This window comes from Oncorhynchus clarkii, chromosome 12 (genome assembly GCF_045791955.1).
Source record: "Oncorhynchus clarkii lewisi isolate Uvic-CL-2024 chromosome 12, UVic_Ocla_1.0, whole genome shotgun sequence".
Classification (NCBI taxonomy): Eukaryota; Metazoa; Chordata; class Actinopteri; order Salmoniformes; family Salmonidae; genus Oncorhynchus; species Oncorhynchus clarkii.
Window position 1 is genome coordinate 71,363,036 of NC_092158.1, and position 24,174 is coordinate 71,387,209.

General features: G+C 44.6%; 1 protein-coding gene across 4 annotated transcripts; it reads left to right on the forward strand.

Annotated features, from left to right (window-relative positions):
* Window positions 1-549: 549 nt before the first annotated feature.
* LOC139421174 (V-type proton ATPase 116 kDa subunit a 1-like) lies at window positions 550-23,162 on the forward strand. Of its 4 annotated transcripts, none has more exons than XM_071171791.1 (22): window positions 554-640; window positions 2,157-2,330; window positions 3,944-4,022; window positions 4,140-4,237; window positions 4,341-4,469; window positions 5,178-5,260; window positions 6,317-6,443; window positions 6,706-6,788; window positions 6,919-7,012; window positions 9,555-9,767; window positions 10,866-11,016; window positions 11,386-11,525; window positions 12,031-12,200; window positions 12,319-12,409; window positions 12,565-12,683; window positions 12,921-13,137; window positions 13,277-13,384; window positions 13,495-13,605; window positions 15,318-15,335; window positions 15,898-16,015; window positions 16,583-16,754; window positions 22,001-23,162. In XM_071171791.1, the coding sequence occupies exons 2-22, from the start codon at window positions 2,214-2,216 to the stop codon at window positions 22,092-22,094; spliced, it is 2,532 nt and encodes an 843-aa protein (XP_071027892.1). In that variant the 5' UTR covers window positions 554-640; window positions 2,157-2,213; the 3' UTR covers window positions 22,095-23,162. The 4 variants fall into 4 exon arrangements, with proteins under 4 accessions (XP_071027894.1, XP_071027892.1, XP_071027893.1 ...); XM_071171792.1 differs by having other exon boundaries at window positions 558-640; window positions 2,161-2,330; XM_071171793.1 differs by lacking the exon at window positions 15,318-15,335 and having other exon boundaries at window positions 550-640.
* The last annotated feature ends 1,012 nt before the right edge of the window (window positions 23,163-24,174 follow it).

Below are 24,174 nucleotides of genomic sequence, written 5' to 3' on the forward strand. Positions count from 1 at the left end.
AAGAAACATGCTGTAATCGCTTCCAAATGTGCATTGACTCAGGGGTGTGAATATTTATGTAAATTAGATATTTCTGTATTCCATTTTCAATAAATATATTTTTTTAAATGTCTAAAACATGTTTTCACCTTGTCATTATGGGTTAGGGGTGTAGATGGGTGAGAAAATAACTCAAGGGGTAGGAATACTTTCTGAAGTCACTATGTTTTATCCTTCGAATTTGGAGTTGGCGGGTCTGCACCCAGATCTGTTGCTTGGCCAAGTTTAATTGGTAGGTAGCATAGCGGTTAACAGAGTTGGGCCAGTAACCGAAAGTCGCTAGTTTGAATCCTCGAGCCAACTTGGTGAAAAATCTGTCATTGTGCCCCTAAGAAAGACATTTAAACCTAATTGCTCCTTTATGTCGCTCTGGATAAGAGCGTCTGATAAATAACACATTTTAACGTAAATGCCAATAATTAGATGTTATCTTTATATGAGTTGAGGGGTGCATCATCATGATCTTCAATATTATGCATGGGTGACGTGAAGCGCAGTAGCCAAGCCTCTGATCAGCTGATATTTCGTTGAGCGCTGTGTGTGGAACAGCGTTGAAAACTGGGAGCCGGGAACGGAAGACTAGTAGCTAGCTACAACAATAGTAAGAAATGTTTGGTGACAGTATTACTTGTTCAATACCAGCATTGTTTCCAATATATATATATATATATTTTCCCCCTGTAGCTAGTAAAGCAAACGTTACGGATGATTTAGTAACATTCACCGCACAGTAGCTCGCTATAACGTTATCCGGTTACCGTAGCTAGGTTTAACTTGCTATGCTAGCTATGATTTAAGATTAGTTTGATTTCTGCCAAGAGAGGTCAAATAGCCAAATAACCTGAGTGTCAGTCGAGTAAGAACGTTAGCTAGTAATTTTGTACTTTAATATAACATTGTTTTTGGTGAACAACGTTAGCCAGCGTACGTTACCAGAAAGTTTGAGGTCCAACAAGTGCTTCGCCTGCGTCCTGGCTAACTAGCTAGCTTGCTATTAATGTTTGTTAGTTAGCTAAATTAGCTAGTTAGCCAGCGGTACAATTAATTGTCAGTTCATATCGTCGATATACGGTGACAATTAACTGTACCGCTGGCTACGGAATTTTATAGCGAATTGCTTTGTTCTTATGTAACGTTAACTAACGTTAGTTAACGAGTAACAACTGTCAAAACAAACACTAACGTTAGATCAGACTCACTGCCTGACTCGAGCTGTCAAGGATGCAGACAAACTGGTCATGCAGATATCCTAAGCAAGCAGTGACCCTACTAAAGAGATCCTCTTTCATGGACTTCAATTATATAGTTTGCTAAATGTATCCCCACTAGTTGTTCAACCGTTGTAGTTAGTGTTGATATTGACGATGTAATCCTGCTTGACTGGCAAATCAGATCACATGATACGGTTTAATCCATAGCTAGCTAGCTAAACCTGTTATGGCACTCGAGGCATTTGCACTTCAAGAAAATATGAATGTGTGTTTAATTTACTTCTAATGAGTATAGTGTGAACCTGTTGTCTGTCCTGAGTCATTTTGCACCCTAGACTGAGAAACTCAAAGGCTTGGCTCGAAAATCTGTCATTGATTGTACAAAATGAGATAGGGGGCCTATTGTGAGATTAAACTAAATGAGGATCGTACTATCACATATGATGGTACTTTTACATGTATTATGGTTCTTGAAGAGTGGCTCCCCAGTTTCATGACAACATAATGACTAATGAGCCAAACTGAATTCCTGCAAAGGTTATGGGTGCTAGATGTTAGATTTTTTTCTGAAACATGCCTGCTCCTCGCTTAAGTGTAAACCATCACATCACTAATACAGAATGTTTATTACTGCTGTACAATTAGGGTCATCCTTACAACACACATTCGAAGAGGGTGCAGGTCTATGCCAATATCTTTTTCTCTGAAATTACACTTCAAATCAAAAAAGTTAAGGCTATTGTAGTGTGAAAAGAAACAACACAAGGGAACTCCTTTGGCAATGTAGGCCTATGTATTCTCAGAGTTGGCTGTCTTTTTGAAAACATTGGAGGCTCATTCCTTCTGGTGGAACTCAGCTTCTCCTGTTTACTGTGCAGGTGATGTTTTCAATCTTTTTGACCCTAGCTAGATATCCAGGAGGATCCCATTGATCACTGAGCAGGTGCACCACACTACGCCATCATGGGGGAACTCTTCAGAAGTGAGGAGATGACTCTGGCCCAGCTCTACCTCCAATCAGAGTCTGCCTACTGCTGTGTCAGCGAATTGGGAGAGATTGGAATGGTGCAATTCCGTGATGTGAGTCGTCCAGGCTTCTCTTTTTCCATTCCTCATTGTGATGCTCTAGCGCTAGACTATGCTTATTGTCTCTCCTTTCTTATTGAGTGCTATTCTGTCTGTCAATCCATCTTCAGGCTATATAGGTCTAGAGCAGTGTAATGTATGGCTGTTAACAAAGGACAAACTCAGGAAGGAGGTAGATGAATATGGTAGTCTGTTGTAGTAATATCGAATCAGTCAGATGGTCGTGAAAGCACATACCTTGGCGTCTGCAGCATTTTCATCATGTGCCAGTAGCTGACCCTTTAGGCTGAGCATGGGAAAGCTCACGCATGACATCCCTCCTGGGATCATATGGTGTGGGGGAAAACTAAGGCAGTGTTTCCCGTATTCATTTAGCAGCAGCGGGCCGCCATTTTGTTCCAGAAAAAACCCTGGAGTTAGTGTACAAAACATTAGGAACACCTTCCTAATATTGAGTTGCAGCCCATTTTCCCCTCTGAACAGCCTCAATTCGTTGGGGCATGGACTCTACAAGGTGTCAGGCGTTCCACAGGGATGCTGGGCAATGTTGAATCCAATGCGTCCCACAGTTGTGTGAAGTTGGCTGGATGTCCTTTGGGTGGTGGACCAGTCTTGATACACACAGGAAATTGTTGAGCGTGAAACACTCCGCAGCGTTGCAGTTCTTGACACTAAAACAGGTGCAGCTGGCGCTTACTACCATACCCCATTCAAAGGCACTTAAATCTTTTGTCTTGCCAATTCAACCTTTGAATTGCACACATACATAGTCAATTGTCCCTACTTTAGCCTGTCTCCTCCACTTCATCTCTACACTGATTGATGTGTATTTAACAGGTGGCATCAATAAGGGATCATAGCATTCACCTGGTTGGTGTCATGGAAAGAGCAGGTGATCCTAATGTTTTGTACACTCAGTGTATATTTGTAGCATTTGACTCATTGAGTCCTAGGTGTTTTTCAATTAGATAAATACAGATGGGCAATGCCATGTTTCAGCCAATGTATTTGAAACTGCTATGCTGCGTCAGATAGGCTATAGTGCTTTTAAAGGGAAAATTATATTTTAGATGGTGTCAACATAATTGAACTTTAATGCATTTTGCTGTAAAATGTCCTTTTAAAAAAGTCACCAGAAGTGAATTTCTCAGTCGTTCTCTCCCAAAAAAACTCACGGGTGTGCATGCCCCCAGACTGCCCCAGCATAAGGACATTCTCCCCATCCCCCACACCAACGTTGCCACACGTTCTGAAAAAAATCCTAGGGGAAACTCTGAAAGGGACTAGCTGTTGTACCCAGTATGTTATTATACCCTTTATTTGGTTGTATTACCTCTCCTCATTCATAAGATCAAATGATAGTGCGGACACCAGTTAGCTGTTTTCAGAAGATATTAGCAATGCTGTTTTCGCTCTGAGGTTTCCTGGATAAGTTACTGCATTTTTTATAGAAGTAGCCAAAGCTACAATTTCTTTGAATGCATCTTAGTGTTACAACACAATGTTTGTCTCTAGTTATATATGACAGATAATGGCAAATGGATTGAAGGCATTTTCATCCCTGCGATGGCAAAAGGTTTTGAATAGTTTGCATGTTTGCATTACAGTTGAACCCAGACGTGAACGTGTTTCAGCGCAAGTTTGTCAATGAAGTGCGTCGATGTGAGGAGATGGACCGCAAGCTTCGTGAGTGAGCTCAAGTGTTTAACCCATTGCTTCACTCATTATACTCCCCCATATTTACAACAGTATCACTGCTATTAGTTATCCCCACTCAGACCCAGTCATCTCGCTCTCTCACAGGGTTTGTGGAGAAGGAGATCAAGAAAGCCAACATTCCAATGGTGGATACAGGAGAGAACCCAGAGGTCCCCCTCCCTAGGGACATGATTGACCTGGAGGTAACTTCACTCTGTTCTCGCTAAGAATCCACTCTGGTTACAAAGTGCTCAACTCACCATGTCCCCAGCTCACTAACTCCCCCATCACCCTCTGTCTCTATAGGCCACTTTTGAGAAGCTGGAGAATGAGCTGAAGGAGATCAACACCAACCAGGAGGCCCTGAAGAAGAACTTCCTAGAATTGACGGAGCTCAAGCATATCCTGCGCCGCACCCAGCAATTCTTCGACGAGGTCAATACCACTGTACACAAACCAATTCACTATATATTCACAGCGTTTCTGTGCCTGCCTTACTGACTAGGCCCCTTGCGGACTCCATAGTGAATCATAGGATTATGTTAACTTAGTATGGGTTAGATGTCTGCATCCTTTGTACAGTATATGGTAGCATAAGGCTTGTGTATTTATAACGGTTTGGTAATTACATCCCCAACCCCAGACCAGTTATTCAAGTTTAAAGATGCACCTAGGTTACATAGCAGAGTAATACGCCATACACAGATAGTCATTCACATATGACAGAGACGAGACTACCTACTGTCTGTACTTTTGACCTGCATCAACTCCACTCCACTGAGTTTGCAAGCTAAGCTACTTGAACTTAGAATGTTATCACCTATTTTACAAGCGCTTATGAGGTTGCGTGGGGGTAAATCATTCAGCTGAATGTGTAGCCTTTTTTGCCAATAATTTACTGTTCATATAAACCCTAGCTAGCTGTTTACTATGTTTTATGAAGAGCCTGGCCTGTGTTCAATATCATGCTCCTGCCCACTGAACTGTCAAACCTTCCCAGGGTGTAAATAGTTCCCCAACAAAGCAAGCCAGTTGTTCCTGAAAACAGGGATGCATTTCTAATGCTCTTTTATCATATGTCTAATTGGCTGAAAATATCTTGGTCTAAATGTATTGGTTGTCATTCTCTCCACCCCGCTGCAGATGGAGGACCCCAATCTGCTGGAGGAGTCGTCGACCCTGATGGATCCCGCTGAAGTAGGGACCCGTCCTCCTCTCAGACTGGGGTGAGTCCTTGGTCCACTCTATTAAGGATGCATTAGCCATCTCCTCAAGACTTAAAGGTCAATGAAAAGACTGTCATTACATTACTTCCTGGAGGTGGAGTCAGTCAGTGTAACACCTAAATGGTTTGGCCCACACAAGCTCAGGCTGTCAGATTAGTTGGGCCACTAAGGTCACTTGACGGAGTGTGTGCGGCGGTGCTCTGTGTCTCTCTGCGTACTCCGTCCCTAAGCTGACAGCCCACATGCCCTGTCAGTATCGGTGGACAATTGTTTCCTAATGACTTTTAATGGTTGATAAGAGGCCAGTACTACTACAGGTGCTACCACTCTAGCATGTTGCCTGGCAGTAAGATGTAGCTCTGTTTATCAGGGTTCTGTCTTCAGTAGTGGACAGAGTGAGCAGATAGACATCAGACTGATGATAAGCAGTTTACATAGCATGCAAACACCAGCAACACAAAATTGATATGTGGACACATGCATTCTAGAAGAGGGGGACATCAAAGTTTGTCATCTATTTGCAGACAGAGGCAAAGAAAATAGATTTGATTAAATGTCATAAAGTGTAAGCAAATCGGGGACAATTTCAACAGAAAATGGGGTGAAAAAATCATTCTCAGAAAACCGTAACTAAAATGGCTCAATACTGTGGTTGTGGCAAAGTTTAGCGCTAGTTTTTTAATGGATTGCTTGGTACAGATGCAGTGCCCCAAGGCCCTAGGGCTTCCCATCTGATGTCTGTTTGATGCTCCTCCATGGCTCCCATGCCCTCAGCTCCCATTCCTATATCCACCACTATCCAGAGAGGATGTTTTCATCAGTAGTGCGCCCATCACCAGTGTGAACAAACAAAATCAATGACCTCTGTCCTTATGTGCCCAGGTTTCATTCTACAATGCCATTGCATTACGGACTGATCTTGGATCAGCTCCAACTTGAGCTGCCATTTAGGGACCTGACTCATTGCAAATATCAAACACCTTATTTTGAGATGAGATGCATTTTGTAGCTATTCTACTGTAAATGCTGATCCATGCCTTATCATTCCTCCTGCAGATTTGTTGCTGGGGTGATCAGCAGGGAGCGCATCCCTACGTTTGAGAGGATGCTGTGGAGGGTTTGCCGTGGTAACGTGTTCCTGAGGCAGGCAGACATTGAAGACTCACTGGAGGACCCTGCCACGGTCAGTAACTGTTCACTGATACTAGTATAATAATCTGGAGGGCTTAGGGGAACAAAAACTGTGCAGGATTTTGTGTGACCTATTCAGTGGTATACTGTTGTACCATGACCGCTTGGTGACATTGTGATTGTCATATGAGTGCCATTGATTTCCTTATTCATGCTACCTCACCCATACTCTTTATGATAGTGATATTTCTGCTCTATAAGGCAATGTTTAGTCTCCTCTTCACTTAACTCCTGTTGATATGTTTTCCCTACAGGGTGACCAGGTCTATAAGTCTGTCTTCATCATATTCTTCCAAGGAGATCAGCTGAAGACTCGGGTTAAGAAGATATGTGAAGGGTAAGGGGCTATGATTGGTTGAGAAATTCAAGAAACGCTAACTAATCTAGACAGAGGAATGTTGTAATTGGTTTTCTGTTCCGCTCCAGGCACTCTGGGTTGATCAACCCCTCTCTCCTTCACCTCTCAGGTTCCGAGCGTCACTGTACCCCTGTCCAGAGACCCCCCAGGAGAGGAAGGAGATGGCTGCAGGGGTGGCCACCCGTATCGATGACCTGCAGATGGTACGACCTGCCTGACCTATTGTAACACAGACAGGGAGTCCACACAGTCAGCTAGCCAGCCAAAACGAACAGATATTTACATCATGTCTTGTTACATAAATTAAATCTAACAGATCCTTACATTTTCAAGTGAATTAGTTCCTCAATATTTCATCTGTTTTCATTGTGAACTTGATCTGGGCTCAATCATGGCTTCTGATCAGTGTTCTGTTTTGCCTGTAACTGTATACTCAGCTGCCAGAGGCTGTGGTGGAGGGGAGTGGTAGGTAACCACATGAGGTATGTGGCTAACTCAAAGGTGTTTTTAGTCATTAGTTTGAGGAAAGAAACCTTCTTTCTATTTTTCAACATGACATGAGTCATCTTTTGATGTGCTTTTTGGATAGACCTTTATTTAACTTTCTGCTAATGTTAGACTTTTGCGTAGTCAGGATTCTTGCTCTGCGTCTTGCTGCTTCAATGTCTGCGGAAGTTTCAGTTCCTTTTTCTGCCATTTCCTCTGTATTGAGCCATCAAGCCCTCAGCCAAATCATGATGAAGTGGAGGGAAAGACTGATGACACCAGATTAGTTCCCCCAGCAGTGTTGCAGTAATAGATATTTTATCTATCACACAAAACCACAGAGGATATGTTTGTTGATCACATTAGGGAGACCTTCAAATTGAGTTAACTTCTGTCTGTTTGCAGTGTTCATATCTCAAACGTTCTGGCTTCAGTGTCTGACTCACTCAACCTCTTCGGCGGTAGTGGGCGTCGGCATCAATGGGCTGGGTGGAGCTGGGTGTGAAAAAGCTACAGGGAGGGAGAGGTCAGAAACGGTTGTCACTCGTGCCGTGCCAGGCCCATGAGGTGGCTGAACTGGATCTGCCTCTGGCCTGCCTTTGGGAGAGCACCTCGAAACCTGGCACAGTGACTCACCGCTCTAAAACGGGGCAAAAACAGGCACGGGACTGGGAGTGAAGGCCAATCCCAACACAAACACACACACCACCTCTTTGGTATTATAATCCAGTGTCTAACACCCTGTCTCCTTGTGCCAACTGTGTCTGGTGACCCAGGAACAATGCCTGTCTCAGTGTTTTCTGGTTTTTGCAGCTGTTGAGCAACATGTGAGCTGTGGTCTTTAGAAGTCCAGCCCACACAGACAGAACTTCAGTTAGCCTTCCATGGAACAGCAGCAGTGTATGGTGCAACACCATCCCTATACGAAGAGAAACTCAATACTCCCTCTGGGAATACCCAGTTCTGCTCCAAAGCCCTACGTAGTCTGTTGGCGCAGACGGTTTGCACTTGGATGGAGGCATCCTTTCCTTGTTTGGCTAGGAGGAACCCTCACTCGCCTTGCATATAGGAAACCAGCTGATCATCAGGGTGGTTTACACTGAGTTCAGCCAATTAGCCACCCACTCCACCCACACTCACATAGTGACCACATTTACTACTCACATTCTCAGGAATGGGCTTAGCTTGAAGTAAAAAAATAAAAATAAATCACTCACAATGTACTTCTCTCTGATAGACAGACACCCAGTGGTGTGTGTGTGTTTCAGTGGTGTGTGTGTTTCAGTGGTGTGTGTGTTTCAGTGGTGTGTGTGTGTGTTTCAGTGGTGTGTGTTGAGAATCTCTGTGGTTCAGGATCAGTTACAGACCCCAGTGTGGACAGAGCGTGAGAGACTCTGCATTACGTTTGGCAGGCCCCCTGTCTTCCAGAAATGTTAACATCCTCTCATTGCCAGTAAGTGCCTGGGAATGCTTGCCTCGCTGTTTGAGGGGCCACTGTTATGCCCGTCGCTACGGGGGCGGGATAGTCGTCGTCAAGAGAGAAGGGCGAGGTTGGAGGGGAAATGCCCGGCCCGCTAGTTTGGGAGTGAACAGTGTGTGTTTGTGGGCGTGAGAGGGTCTCGACAACGTGGGCGAGAGTGGGTGTAGGGTAGCGGCATGTTAGCAATCCTCTGATCATAAGACATTAACTTGATATGAGTCAGTGCTGCATACCTGAGAACGCCTCCGCCGGCTCTTACGGGAAACCCTGCTACGCTGGGTCTGATATAACCCCTTATCAAACTTGATCACATAGTGCACACTGTCCAGCAAAGCCTTCTATTAATGTGAACCACCTCCACAAATAAGAAGTGGAACATGATTCATTGCAACAGCACTTGCTGTTCTGGGCATGTAGGGAAGGCACACTATGCAGACCAATACCACTCCCCACACAATTCTAGCTTTGAGTGGAAACTACTAGAGGATTGTCCTGATTCCACAGTCTCCGACCCTGGCCTACATCTAGGCCTGCATCTGTTTTCCAGTTGAGGTCGGTTTAGTTAGGCGCATACCTTTTTTTGTTTAAATGCTGAGTGTGAATGTGTTGAGAACTGAATGCAAACTTGAACAGTCGGTAGACTGTCTAGGACAGAGCACCTGAGCTAGTTACACAGCTGGATATGTTCTGTACCCAGCCACGCAAGGTTTCAACTACAGTAGCATCCTAGTCGCATCTTGTCTTCATATCTCAAACCCTGATCTCCCTCCCCACTACAGGTGCTGAACCAGACAGAGGACCACAGACAGCGGGTCCTGCAGGCTGCAGCCAAGACTGTCAGGGTGTGGTTCATCAAGGTGAGGAAGATGAAGGCCGTCTACCACACCCTGAACCTGTGCAACATCGATGTCACCCAGAAGTGTCTGATCGCCGAGGTGTGGTGCCCCGTGTCAGACATGGACTCAATCCAGTTCGCCCTGCGGAGAGGCACGGTGAGTCGAGAGGACACCCGTCTCGACTAGAGGCATGGGGGAGTTACAGGAAGTTTTAAGTTGCGTCCCAAATAGCACCCTATTACCTTTTTAGAGTCCATAGGGCTCTGGTGGAAAATAGTGGGAATGGGTTCATTCCATATCTATTTAATAGGACATTTCTATTATACTGTTTAGGTCAAGTTCATTGATGGAGGACACCGTAGCATTAAGACATTACGAACCAGCGAGCCTCATAGTCACCAGTTAACCCAGCTTTGAGGCCATTATTCCTGGACTCTGCTAGGCCATTAAGTCGTAACAGATCCAGACTGAGAGACAGTGCTAACAGGACGTGGAGAGGCACTGCGTGAGTGCTGGGTATGTGAGGATTTTACACCCATCATGAGGCTAGATTCCAGCGGTATCAGGACGTCATGCTGTCCTCTTCTGTAGTCCTGTCCTCTTCTGTAGTCCTGTTCTGTTGCCCTGTTCATGCCAGTAAGGGCTTAACCCTGTCACGGACAGCATTCAGTCTCCATGCTGCATTTATCCCACCAGGCTTTTTTTACCCCATGTGCCTCGTTGAGAAACACAGGGACATACTGCCCTCAATATACACACAACGATTCTGCTTCTACCTCAGCCATCGAACCATCCCTTAGACAAGCTGTTGTCTTTCACACACAGCAGGCGTGGGAGATCAGATGATACATGTAGTATGATAGATTCATCTTCAAACCAGCTGTGGAAATGAATCTGTCATATTAATCTGATTTATTGAAGACGTTGTTGCAGAACTTTTAGTGATGGTGGTATGGAAGGTCCCAGTGCCAAGTCTACAGACTAATGGGGAAAGCAGGAGGATTCCTCTCATTCCTGAGCGCTGAGGAGATCCCAGGCCAACTGACAGTCAAACTCTGGCTGGAACAATGAAACATCCCTTTGTTAGACACATTCATGGGAGATTGAGCTAGCAGGGCAACTCCTGCTGTTCTCAATGCCTTGTAGGGCTGAATACCTCAACTCCCTGTAGAGGTTAACAGGGCTCTATTGTTGTGTCCTCCTGACCATTCTCTGAGTGCGTTTCTCTGACCGTCTTTCTGTCTTGGTCTCCAGGAGAAGAGTGGTTCCACCGTCCCCTCCATCCTCAACAGGATGCAGACTAAGCAGACCCCGCCCACCTTCAACAAGACCAACAAGTTCACCTCGGGCTTCCAGAACATCGTAGACGCCTACGGTATCGGCAACTACCGCGAGATGAACCCAGGTAACCACATCTGACACGATCAACCTCCTCTCTCTCTCTCTCGCTATCCTTTATTCCCCTTTTATCATTCAACTACCTATTGTTCAAATGATAGACATTGTTGTTTCATGTACCTCACTAGGCAGCAGACTTTGTAGGGATCTCATAACTCACATAATGTCTATGTATCCAGCTGGCTAGATCACTGAGCCAAAGCAGGTGATAAATGTTCACCCCCGGTGCCAAGTCTATTTCCCCCATTATCACCCCATCACTGTCGATCATGCTGTATTGTGTATCACTGGTACGTGTGTCGGTGTGAGCTTGGGTTGGCTCACTCTCCCATTCCACAATGTGTACGCTCATGATTCCCTCCCTCCCTGTCCCCAGCCCCATACACCATCATCACCTTCCCCTTCCTATTCGCTGTCATGTTTGGGGACCTGGGCCACGGGGTGCTCATGACCTGCGCTGCCCTCTACCTGGTCCTGAGAGAGAGCCGCCTGGTCGCCCAGAAGAACGACAACGAGGTAGGGACATCACTACCCCTGCCATCAGCCCATCAGCTCCATCCCTCACCCCTCACCCCTTATCCAGCCTCTAGCTCCATTACTGGGAACTAAACAGGGCTTGGTTGCCTCTCTGCTTTAGACAGATTCTATGGCCCTAACACTGTAGTGGCATCATGATGGCCAGTTTAACTTTCAAGTTGATGCTTTTTGAGTGTGAATAAATAACCAAATCCTCTATGGCTAAAACAAAATGTAACTGAGACCAGATTCTAACAGTGTGTAAAGTATCACTTTTGGTCTCTGCGGATGTTCGGCGTGGTGCGCATTCAGCAGGACGCAATATTTTGGAACATTCTGATAAAAATATTCTATGTAGAACAAACATGCCTCTGACATGTAGAATAAGGAATCACTTCGGCTCTATTTATGTTTTTTCTGTCTGCAACGTTCTACAGTGTTTTGCAACAGAACGTGGCCATAGTTTGATTCTAACAGTGTAACGTGTCACTTCCTGTCTGTGTAGATGTTCAGCATGGTGTTTGCTGGGCGTTACATCATCCTACTGATGGGCATCTTCTCGATCTACACCGGCATCATCTACAACGACTGCTTCTCCAAGTCCCTCAACCTGTTTGGCTCTGGCTGGAGCGTCAGGCCCATGTTCGACACCCGCGCTAACAACCTCACCTGGTCGTAAGTATCCCCCTCTATCGGTCTCGTACTGTCTGTGGATTAGATTAGTTTACCTCCTGTACCTTGTTGGCAGTGCCCTCTGTGAAGTGATGATTCATGCCATGTTTGATGTTCTCAGGTTTCAGACACTTGATGAAAACAAGGTTTTACAGTTGGACCCTGCAGTAAGAGGAGTCTTCAATGGACCTTACCCCATTGGCATTGACCCAGTGAGTACTCCGTCTCTGTGACAACAAGCTGAAATCCCCTTACAATAAAGATGGATAGTGAGCTAAAAAAAAAGTGTTATTTTGACAAATGTAATATGTTACATTTCTATCATCCTGATTTAATTGTCTTATAACTGTTTGACTGTGTTCTTCAGATCTGGAACATCGCCACCAACAAGCTGACCTTCCTCAACTCCTTCAAGATGAAGATGTCAGTGATTCTGGGGGTCATCCACATGCTGTTTGGAGTGTCTCTCAGTCTCTTCAACCACCTGTGAGTCATGCTTAGAAGCTACAGTCCTTGTATATAGAGCACTGTCTATGAATTTGAAAGGGTTTATATTTCCCCATCCTTATCCCTCTGCTGTCTACCAAAACAAGTGGTGGGGCGCTTTTTTATTTTTGACTTTTATTTTTTATCCCAAACTAACTTTAAGGAACCATGACAGTTTGTTTCCTGTCTACATGACTATTTTATCTGATGGTGAACATGTCTTGTTGTTTTCTGAAGGTATTTCAAGAAACCCCTGAACATCTACCTGGGCTTCATCCCAGAGATTGTGTTCATGGCCAGTCTGTTTGGCTACCTGGTCATCCTGGTCTTCTATAAGTGGTTGGCCTACGACGCTCACACCTCCAGAAATGCTCCCAGTCTTCTCATCGCCTTCATCAACATGTTCCTGTTCAACTATAACGACCCCACCAACCAACCCCTCTACAGAGGACAGGTGATCATTCCATCCATCCTTTCATCTGTCAATCTGTCCTTTTTAAAAAAAAATTGAGCAAGCCATTTTATGGTGGGAGAATGTGTGACGCCCCATACGCATCTAACATCCCTCGTTCTCTCGTCCTTCCCCTCTACAGATGGTTATTCAGACGCTGCTGGTGTTGATAGCCCTGGCGTGTGTTCCCTGTATGTTGATAGTGAAAACCCTGGTTCTGCGGCGAAAGTACCTCTGGAAGAAGAACTTGGTACTGTAGTAACCTCTTCCCTCCCACACACACTTGTTCCATTGGGATCTGGAGTGTAGAGTTTGTGACCCCAGCAATAACCCCTGTCGTCCTCTTGTCTGTTCCTCCAGGGCACCCAGAACTTTGGAGGGATCCGGGTGGGAAACGGCCCCACGGAGGACCAGGCTGAGATCATCCAGCATGACCAGCTCTCCCAGCACTCGGAGAACGACGAGCATGAGGTGAGAAACCAGGATGCCCCCTAGCCTCCACTCTGTTGGCCTAGCATATATGAAGTATGTGACCAGAGTAGTCTATTATAATGTTGGCCAAATAGCGGACTCCATTAGATACTGCTGTAGGCAATATGATCCAGACCGAGCCCAGATGAAATAACCATGAGTAATGAAGTCATCAGCCACACATAGAAACCCAACCCATTTACTTTACTTTACCAGAGCTCTCATATTCCCTGCTTCACCAACAGCAGCATCTGGCAGGAGCAAATGAAACGGACCACAAAGCTAATCCAGCACCTCTTATTACTCAACATGTGCGTTATTCTAATACCTACAAAAATGTAGTTTAATTTTTAGACAGTAAACAGTCACACTGAATCAAGTCTGTGGGATTGTTCTGTGTTCTCTCCCTCACCATTTCAGAGTTTCTGATAAACATATGAAACGATACAACAGGCTCCTGTGAACCTCAAACCAGACAAGCTGTCAGTTTGTTTCTGTAGCTTTCAGGAAGCATTTATGGCTGTTTACAGACAGTTTGCTCTTTTATGGTTCCAGGACCCAGGATTTATAGAGCAGCTTTCAAAGCGCCTCACGCAGATTCCTTTATTTGATTGGAGGTTACTTTATTTAGCAATGTTAGTCTACAGTCCATGCCACTATAAACTCTAAGGTCTTGGACTAGAAGCGATCTCTATGTGATTCAGTGGACGGGGCTGTGCTGGAACAAATCTTTTAATTCTAATATGTTGTATTCATTTCCAATATGTTTTAGAGCCATGTTACATCGCATGTTGATAATGTGAGCTCTTGCTCATTAACAAAAGGCTGAATGAATTGCAGTGGTTGCATGTATCACCATGCAATCCCTTTCAAGCCATTTATTAATTGCATAGTGTATTTCCAGTTCACTGACCAGACAGCGTTTGTGTTTAGAGTTGTGCAGCTCCTCCCTCTGGCCAGCAGGTGTTCAGGCAGGCAGGGTGCTAAGTAACTAACACAGTAAATATAGCATTTCTGTTTTAACATGGAGGAACTCATTTTAACAGGCCACCTTTACTGAATTCCTGCCTATAAACTGCCCGGGTCATCTGGTCAAGTATCCAAATTACGCTAACCGTGTTAATCCTAAACGACAGAGCTTAATTCATTAATTTGTGTTAAATTGGGAAATACCGTCTTTGGTCTGCGATATGGTAAATGGCTGAAGGCTAAAGCTTTAGTTAGCTTTTTTTCTAACCAGCCTTCCTGAATGGCTGAGCAGGGTGTAACCCAAACAGCCCAGTCCCACCTGCTGTCACTGTCAGAAGTGGGTCACCAACCCCATTGGTCATTACATTCCCCATCACTGTCTCCCCTAGCAACCACAGAAACACACACAACAACAATATGCCAAAGACCCAAGGCCTATAGATATATCTGGAAATGTCACAGTAAAATGTTGTCACAAAATACTTAGCATGCTCAAATGCATGCTTTTGGAGGAATTGCTATGCACCACCTAGATACCAGTGCCATAATGTTTTTATGCAGCCCCTTAAGAAATTTTGTCAGTAGTTTTGATCCAGTGCCTGTGACGACTGCAACACCTAATCACATTGTGTATATTATACATCTTCCTATGTTTAATGTCATTGTTTTCTCTTGTTTCTCTCATCACTGTGCTCTGTTGTCCTGTCACTAACAAACCTAACTCGTTGTCAATCGCTTTCAAGGCCCCCGAGGAGGAAGTGGTAAGCCAAGCACTCACCCCCCCCCAATCCCCTTATCCAAAGCGCATGTCTTGCTAGTCTCTCTATGCCTCTGCTTGTGTGTGATAGTGTGTATCTCTGTCCTACATGTGTGTTCTGTCCCCTGAGGCTGTTGACTGTGTGTTTGGTCTGAGTTTTTGCTGTCTCTGGGTGTTCAAGGGATTCTTCTAACGCGCAGCCGCACACTTGACCACACCCTTAGACTAGTAGTGCTTCCTGTCTGCCCCGATCATGAGGTGGTACTACCATTACCAGCATGGCATATCCTGCACAGCTCCTCATTTGTCTGGTTCATGGGTCGTAAGGAAGGAGCTTCTTGGGAGACCTCTGCTACAGAGGTCTGACTAGTGGGTCAGGCTGCTGTTTCTGGAGCTGTTTTAATCTGGTGAATGTCTTCCTCAATGTGGTACCGTTTAGCCATGAACTTTACTGTCGTTAGAGATTGCCCCGGACCTCATTTGGACCGGTCTCCCGGTCCCTGTACTGTTGTGTCCTTGTCACCTAGAGGTTCATACTGGGTGTGTGTTCTCTCTCCCTCCTCCAGTTTAACTTTGGGGATGTGGCTGTGCACCAGGCCATCCACACCATAGAATACTGTCTGGGCTGCATCTCCAACACAGCTTCCTACCTACGCCTATGGGCCCTCAGCCTGGCCCACGCACGTGAGTACATAAATCTCTCTCTCGCGTTCTCTCTCGCGTTCTCTCTCGCGTTCTCTCTCGCGTTCTCTCTCGCGTTCTCTCTCGCGTTCTCTCTCGCGTTCTCTCTCGCGTTCTCTCTCGCGTTCTCTCTCGCGTTCTCTCTCGCGTTCTCTCTCGCGTTCTCTCTCGCGTTCTCTCTCGCGTTCTCTCTCGCTCTCGCTCTCGCTCTCGCGTTCTCTCTCTCGTTCTCTCGTTCTCTCTCTCGTTCTCTCTCTCGTTCTCTCTCTCGTTCTCTCTCTCGTTCTCTCGTTCTCTCGTTCTCTCTCGTTCTCTCTCGTTCTCTCTCGTTCTCTCTCTCGTTCTCTCTCGTTCTCTCTCTCGTTCTCTCTCTCGTTCTCTCTCTCTCGTTCTCTCTCTCTCGTTCTCTCTCTCTCGTTCTCTCTCTCTCGTTCTCTCTCTCTCGTTCTCTCTCTCTCGTTCTCTCTCTCTCGTTCTCTCTCGCTGCGTCTCACTCTACCCTTTTTGGTTTCTCTTTGAAAGGGTACAGAAAAACAGTTGATTTCCTTCTCTTCCTCTGTGATCCAACAGAGCTGTCAGAGGTTCTGTGGACCATGGTGATGCACCTTGGCCTGTCCTCCAGGAGCTTTGGGGGTTTCGTTGTCCTGTCCATCATCTTCGGGGCCTTCGCCGTCCTCACTGTCTGCATCCTGCTCATCATGGAGGGCCTGTCTGCCTTCCTGCACGCGCTGCGTCTGCATTGGTGAGAGACGCACTGATCTCTTGCACATAGACAACATGTTTGTTCAGTCTGAGGAGTCTCAAACTAAGGTCTCTAGAACCTTCCCTGCACTTAACAGCTACTGTAAGCTGTGGAGGGCTCCATCTTCTGCTAGTCTGGAGTCCTCATTGACTTGGGTCAAATCACATTTTATTGATCACATATACATGGTTAGCAGATGTTATTGTGAGTGTAGTGAAATTATTCTGCTTCTAGATCTGACAGTCCAGCAGTATCTAACAGGTAATATCTAACGATTCCACAACAAAACCTAATACACACAATCTAGTAAAGGAATGGGATGAGAATATATAAAATATATGGATGATCAGTGACAGAGCGGCTAAGATGCAGTAGATAAAATAGTGTAGTATACAGTATATACATATGAGATGTAATGCGAGATATGTAAACGTTCTTAGTGCATTATTACATTGACTAGGGCTCCAGTTATTAAAGTGGCCAATGATATCAAGTCTGTAGGTAGGCAGCTGCCTCTCTGCTAGTGGTGGCTGTTTAACAATCTGATGCCCTTGAGATAGAAGCTGTTTTTCAGTCTCTCGGGCCCAGCTTTAATGCACCTGTACTGATCTCTCCTTCTGGATGGTAGCGGTGTGAACAGTTGTTGTCCTTGATGATCTTTATTGCCTTCATGTGACATCGGGTGCTGTTGGTGTCCTGGTGGGCAGGTAGGTTGGCCCCGGTGACGCATTGTGCAGACTGCACCACCCTCTGGAGAGCCCTGCGGTTGTGGGCGGTGCAGTTGCCGTACCAGGCAGTGATACAGCCCGACAGGATGCTCTCGAAAAAAGAAGAAAAAAAAGTTTGAGGCTTTTCGGTGACAAATCACTTTTTTTCCCCCAGCCTCCTGAGGTTGAAGAGGCGCTGTTGCTCCTTCTTCACCTGTATAAGAGGACCATTTCAGTTTGTCTGTGATGTGTACACCGAGGAGCTTAAAACCTTCCACCTTCTCCACTGCTGTCCCGTTGATGTGGATATGGGGGTGCTCCCTCTGCTGTTTCCTGAAGTCCACGATCATCTCTTTTGTTTTGCTGACATTGAGTGAGAGGTTATTTTCCTGACACCACACTCCGAAGGCCTTCACCTCCTCCCTGTAGGCTCTTGTCGTTTTTGGTTATCAAACTTACCACTGTTGTGTCGTCTGCAAACTTGATGATTGACTTGGAGGTGTGCCTGGCCATGCAGTCGTGGGTGAACAGAAAGTACATGAGAGGGCTGAGAACGCACGCTTGTGGGGCCCCAGTGTTGAGGGTCAGTGACGTGGAGATGTTGTTTTCTACCTTCACCACCTAGGGGTGGCCCGTCAGGAAGTCCAGGACCCAGTTGCACAGGGTTGACGAGTTTGGAGGGTACTATGGTGTTAAATGCTGAGCTGTAGTCAATGAACAGCATTCTTACATAGGTATTCCTCTTGTCAAGATGGGATAGGGCAGTTGGATGCGATTGCATCGTCTGTGGACCTAATGGGGCGGTAAGCAAATTGAAGTGGTTCTAGGGTGACAGGTAGGGTGGAAGAGATATGATCCTTGACTTGTATCTCAAAGCACTTCATGATGACAGAAGTGAATTGCTATGGTGTGATAGTCATTTAGTTAAGTCAACTTTGCTTTCTTGGGAACAGGAACAATGGTGGCCATCTTGAACTGGGGGATAGCAGACTGGGATAGGGAGAGATTGAATTTGTCTGTAAACACTCCAGCCAGCTAGTCTGTGCATGCTCTGAGAACGTAACTAGGGATGTCGTCTAGGCCGGCAGCCTTGTGAGGGTTAACACTTAAAAAAAAAATGTTTTACTCATGTTGGCCACGGAGAAGGAGAGCCCACAATCCTTGGTTGCGGGCCACGTCGGTGGCACTGTATTGTCCTCAAAGCACGCAAAGAAGTTGTTTAATTTTTTGGGAAGCAAGACGTCCACGACGGGGCTGGTTTTCTTTTTGTAATCCATGATTGTCTGTAGACCCTGTGAAGGAAGGAGCATGTCTTCAGTTGTTTCCTCCTCTATCAGAGGGCATGGAGGTGTGGCTCAGCACTGTAGCGCCCCCTGCTGGTGAAACTATGGTAACAAACGTTTTAGCTCTAGTTTCTCAGGGCATCGTCTGAGCCCTCAACCGTGTGCGTCTCAATGGAAACCGGGCCTGTCTCTCCGTCCCACTGGTATTAAGCAGACCGGTGCTACTGGGAGCTGTGGTTATCCAGCTCTCACCTCCAGCTCTTTCCTGGCCAGGAACCTGGAATCTCTCTGCATCCCATAAAGCAGTGGAGGATTGTGTGTGTGAGATGCTTTCCATCATGGAGAAACTTCTGGTGTCTCAGAACAGCCCTGTTGAACTGGAAGGGATCATGCACTGGCACCCTCTCACAGCACTGACACAGACCCTCATCACTGTATTTACCCAGCACATTGGAATCTAATGCTCCACTCTCACTGAAGGGCAAATAGGACATGAGGCCTTCTAAATAACTTTTTGTGTGTTTTTTATTTATTTATTTAAACTTATTTTTCTTAGTGGCCACTAACACAGTTGTAACTTTGATTTCGAACTGCCACGGTATTGTCAGGCGTCTGTCGAATGTATAGCAGTAGTAAATGTTTATCTAGCTGTGGCCAACATGCATACCCACTTGCTCCTATTTCAAAACCATTTGATCCAGCCAGAGATTCCTCCAGTAGCTGAGAGAGGAGTCATCCCTTAAACACTTCTTGGTATATTTTAGATTCTGACATTTTAGCTTCAATCAAATACTGATTCTGTACTCCAGCTCTTTGGATTTGAAAGGATACAATGACTGTAGTTAAAGTGCAAACTGTCAGCTTTAATTTTAGGGTATTTTCATCCATATCAGGTGACATTTTTTTGAAATTACAGCACTTTTTGTTTATGGTCCCCTAAAATGGGGAGGGGGGGGGGGGGGGGGGGGGGCTAAAAGTATTGGGACAAATTCACTTGTGTATTAAAGTAGTCAAACGTTTGGACCTATTCCTAGTACACAATGACTACATCAAGCTTGTTGGATGCATTTGCTGTTTGTTTTGGTTGTTTCAGATTATTTTGTGCTCAATAGAAATGAATGGTTTTGTAATCACTTTTATTGTAAATAAGAATATAATGTTTCTAAACACTTCTACATTAATGTGGATGCTACCATAGTTACGGATAATTGTGAATAATGATGATGGAGAAAGTTAGACGCACAAATATCATACCCCCAAGACATGCTAGCCTCACACAATAACAGGGGAAGTTAGCGTTTTGTGGAGGGTATGACATTTGTGTGTATCATTTCAACTCAAATGCTGGAGTGCAGAGTAGAGGTCGATCGATTAATCAGAATGGCCGATTAATTAGGGCCGATTTCAAGTTTTCATAACAATCGGAAATCACCTTTATTTAATCTTTAACTAGGCAAGTCAGTTAAGAACACATTCTTATTTTCAATGACGGCCTAGGAACGGTGGGTTAACTGCCTTGTTCAGGGGCAGAACGACAGATTTTCACCTTGTCAGCTCGGGGGATCCAATCTTGCAACCTTACAGTTAACTAGTCCAACGCTATAACCACCTGCCTCTTGTTGCACTCCACGAGGAGACTACCTGTTACACGAATGCAGTAAGCCAAGGTAAGTTGCTAGCTAGCATTAAACTTATAAAAAAAACAAAAAACAATCAATCATAATCACTAGTTAACTACACATGGTTGATGATATTACTAGTTTATCTAGTGTGTCCTGCGTTGCATATAATCTGACTGAGCATACAGTATCTGACTGAGCAGTGGTAGACAGCAGCAGGCTCGTAAACATTCATTCAAACAGCACTTTCATGCGTTTTGCCAGCAGCTCTTCTTTGTGCGTCAAGCATTGTGCTGTTTATGACTTCAAGCCTATCAACTCCCGAGATGAGGCTGGTGTAACCAAAGTGAAATGGCTAGCTAGTTAGCGGGGTGCTCGCTAATAGCGTTTCAAACGTCACTCGCTCTGAGACTTGGGAGTAGTTGTTCCCCTTGCTCTGCATGGGTAACGCTGCTTCGAGGGTGGCTGTTGTCGTTGTGTTACTGGTTCGAGCCCAGGTAGGAGTGAGGAGAGGGACGGAAGCTATACTGTTACACTGGCAATACTAAAGTGCATATAAGAACATCCAATAGTCAAAGGTTAATGAAATACAAATGCTATAGTGAGAAATAGTCCTATAATAACTACAACCTAAAACTTCTTACCTGGGAATATTGAAGACCCATGTTAAAAGGAACCACCAGCTTTCATATGTTCTGAGCAAAGAACTGAAACGTTAGCTTTTTTACATAGCACGTATTGCACTTTTACTTTCTTTCCCAACACTTTGTTTTTGCATTATTTAAACCAAATTGAACATGTTTCATTATTTATTTGAGGCTAAATAGATTTTATTGATGTATTATATTAAGTTAAAATAAGTGTTAATCGGTATCGGCTTTTTTGGTCCTCCAATAATCTGTATCGGCGTTGAAAAATCATAATCGGTCGACCTCTAGTTCAGAGCCAAAACATTAAAAAAATGTGTCACTATCCCAATACTATTGGAGCTCACTGTAAATCGGTTTTCAGTCTAGGGAGAAATTCCGATCTCAGATTCATAGAAACACAAAGCCTATCACTTTTTTTCTTTGTTTCTTTGCCTTAAATGTTCTGAAGGAAAGTAGTGCTAGTTGACTACGTCAAACATAATGCCGCTAAAGTTTTACTTTCTCCTGTAAGCATATTCTAGAGCCCCAGCCTACCCAGATGAACATCTACCTCCAGACGTAGGGAGGAATGACGAGCATGTCTGCTTCCTCCACTGAAAGGTTATCCAGCCGTTAGTTTGCAGGGAGATTTTATAAATAGGGAGATGGAAAGAGGGTTGTGTTTCGCTTCTGAGGACCAGGTCTAGGCCTTAACGTGGGTGTGATACAAAGTGGGTTACACAGGGAGGTTGTGGAATGGAGAGCAGGGGTCATCTCGCCATCATCTCCATCTGGCTTTGGCTTGATACAATCATTAAGGGCTACCTATATTTCACCTCAAAGAAACTCTAGTTTAAAGGGACTCCTCAGACTTGCTTTCAAAAGATCTTTGTATAACCGTTGATGGTGCTAGACTAGTATGTCTGTGCAGCATTGATCTTTGCATTGATTGATGGCTCTTATTGTAATATGCCTGATGTTAACTGTCACCTCTCTTGTTCTCTCTAGGGTGGAATTCCAGAATAAGTTCTACGTAGGCCAGGGCTTCAAGTTCCTCCCGTTCACCTTTGAAAGCATTCTGGAGGGAAGGTTTGAGGACTGAACACTGTCCTGACCACTGCTCCAAAAACCTCCCTGTTCCTCTTGACAGCCAATGTGATGTTGGTGTAAGGTAGACTCCACCCACCCTGGGCGTTGCCACAGGAACCCGTGTGATTAACTCTGAGCTCGCTGGTCAGGATCTTGGGTAAAATAGCTCTTTCTGAAAATCTGAAGTTAATCACATCTGTATTTCATATCCTGGTGCCGTGATTGTTTTGTTTGTTCGATAAATTATTTTATGTGTTTTTTTTGTTGTGAAACCTGTCCAATGATGTGTTTGAATCTCCCTATGAAAATTGCACTTCTGATCATTGTAAACGAGGACTAGCTTTCCGGTAGTCTAAAATTGAGTTATTCTACAGATTGTCATTGATACAGTAGATGTCCATGGAAAATTAGAGAAAATGGCACCAGGCTCTAATCCAGTAAAGGCTGGAGGTCTTTAAGTGTTTTTATGTCCCTTGTCCTTACCAACATCTCCTTCTCACGTCGCTGCTCATATTAATACACAATGTTCACCCACACATTCTCTGCAGCACATAAAATCAGACAGACCTCTACTGTAAAAAAGTCTAAAGGGATTGCGTTTTACCATACAATGACTCATGCTAGCAGTTTCTTTATGCGACGCAGTGAATTGAATCTCTTAAGTATCAGAGGTAGATCTTGACGCGTCCTATAATTTTCTGCAGTTTTGACCTGATGTGTTCTATACTGACTGCGCTGTTTTGGACTACATATCTGTGATGTGCAGTGAACTATGGGTAACCTGTCTGTCACGTGTCATTAGTGTGGAGTATTTCAGAAGTGTAGAAAGTAGCTGGATTTTCTGTGATAATCCGTGACTATGAGATTATTGGTCATTGTGTGTTGATTCGTTTTTGTTCCACACCTGTCTAATTAAGTGTTTACACCGTGAGTGTAGGCCCGTATGAGGGGAGAGGGAATATGAGAGGAATATGTAAAGGGGATCTGTGTATTGACAACTAAATCTGTATATGATGGTGGTTGCATTGAGAATCTGTCTATATGTGTTTGTCATTAAACAGGAAAGAGCTGGTTAAACAAACACATTTTACAATTCTTCTGGCTGGGATTGGTGGAGGGCCATATGTTTCAAGTGAGCAGTTAACAGATCAAGTCAATTAGTGTTGGGTTTTGAGTGTTTTTAAGGGTGTAAGATGCTGTTTAGTGGATAATTAATTGAATGCTAGCACCACACTTACATTCAATTCCAACACTTTTTTTGGGGGTTAGTATGGCAAATGGTTAATGCATTATGCATGCTTTCAATATACAGTCACAAACGTCAAGGTCTTAGCCAAAGTTTCAGTTTTAGCACAGGCTATATGAATACAGGGATGACAACAACCAAGCCGAGGGCACTTTCTGGTGGTTACTGAGTGTAGTGCAGGTATGGTTTTCAGCATCCGTGTCTAGTTTCTCAGCAGTCCCCACGAGGGAGCTGTTGCACTGGAGTTATCATTGATCAAGCAGCCAAACATTCTCACTGTAAAAGCTTATTCCCTTGAATCATTCAAGTAAGGTAAATGTTATTTAGTAGACAGTGCTCTGTTCTTCAAAACTAGCTGTCGACGGAAGGAAACTTCATTTGCACCGTAAGGGAACTTTTCCTTGGCTGTCCTACCAGAATCCGATATGTGTAAAAAGGTCTTAACATCAGCTAAAACGTCTCCGTGACACATCAATTATTTGAATGACCTGCTCTACGTGTGTACTGGAATGTGATATCTTAAAGCTCCGTGCTAACCAAAGGAAATAAGTCCAGAAACGGCTGGGCACTTACTGTAGCACATCAAGGTACTCATCCGCTCTCACATAATAGGTATTTTGTTATAGTAAACCACTTTTCATTGCATAATGGATTGACCTGATTAAGATTTATAATGGCAGGGGATTGTGTTATATTATTTCTCCAAAAATCTTAAGTGCACACTAGATATTTCTCCTGTTGCACAGCTAGCTCAGAGTCACATTGACCCTCTTTATCCTGTGGAAGACAGCTTGAAAATAGAAGCCCCCCCCCCCAATCCCATAATTAAACCTGACCTGGTTTATCT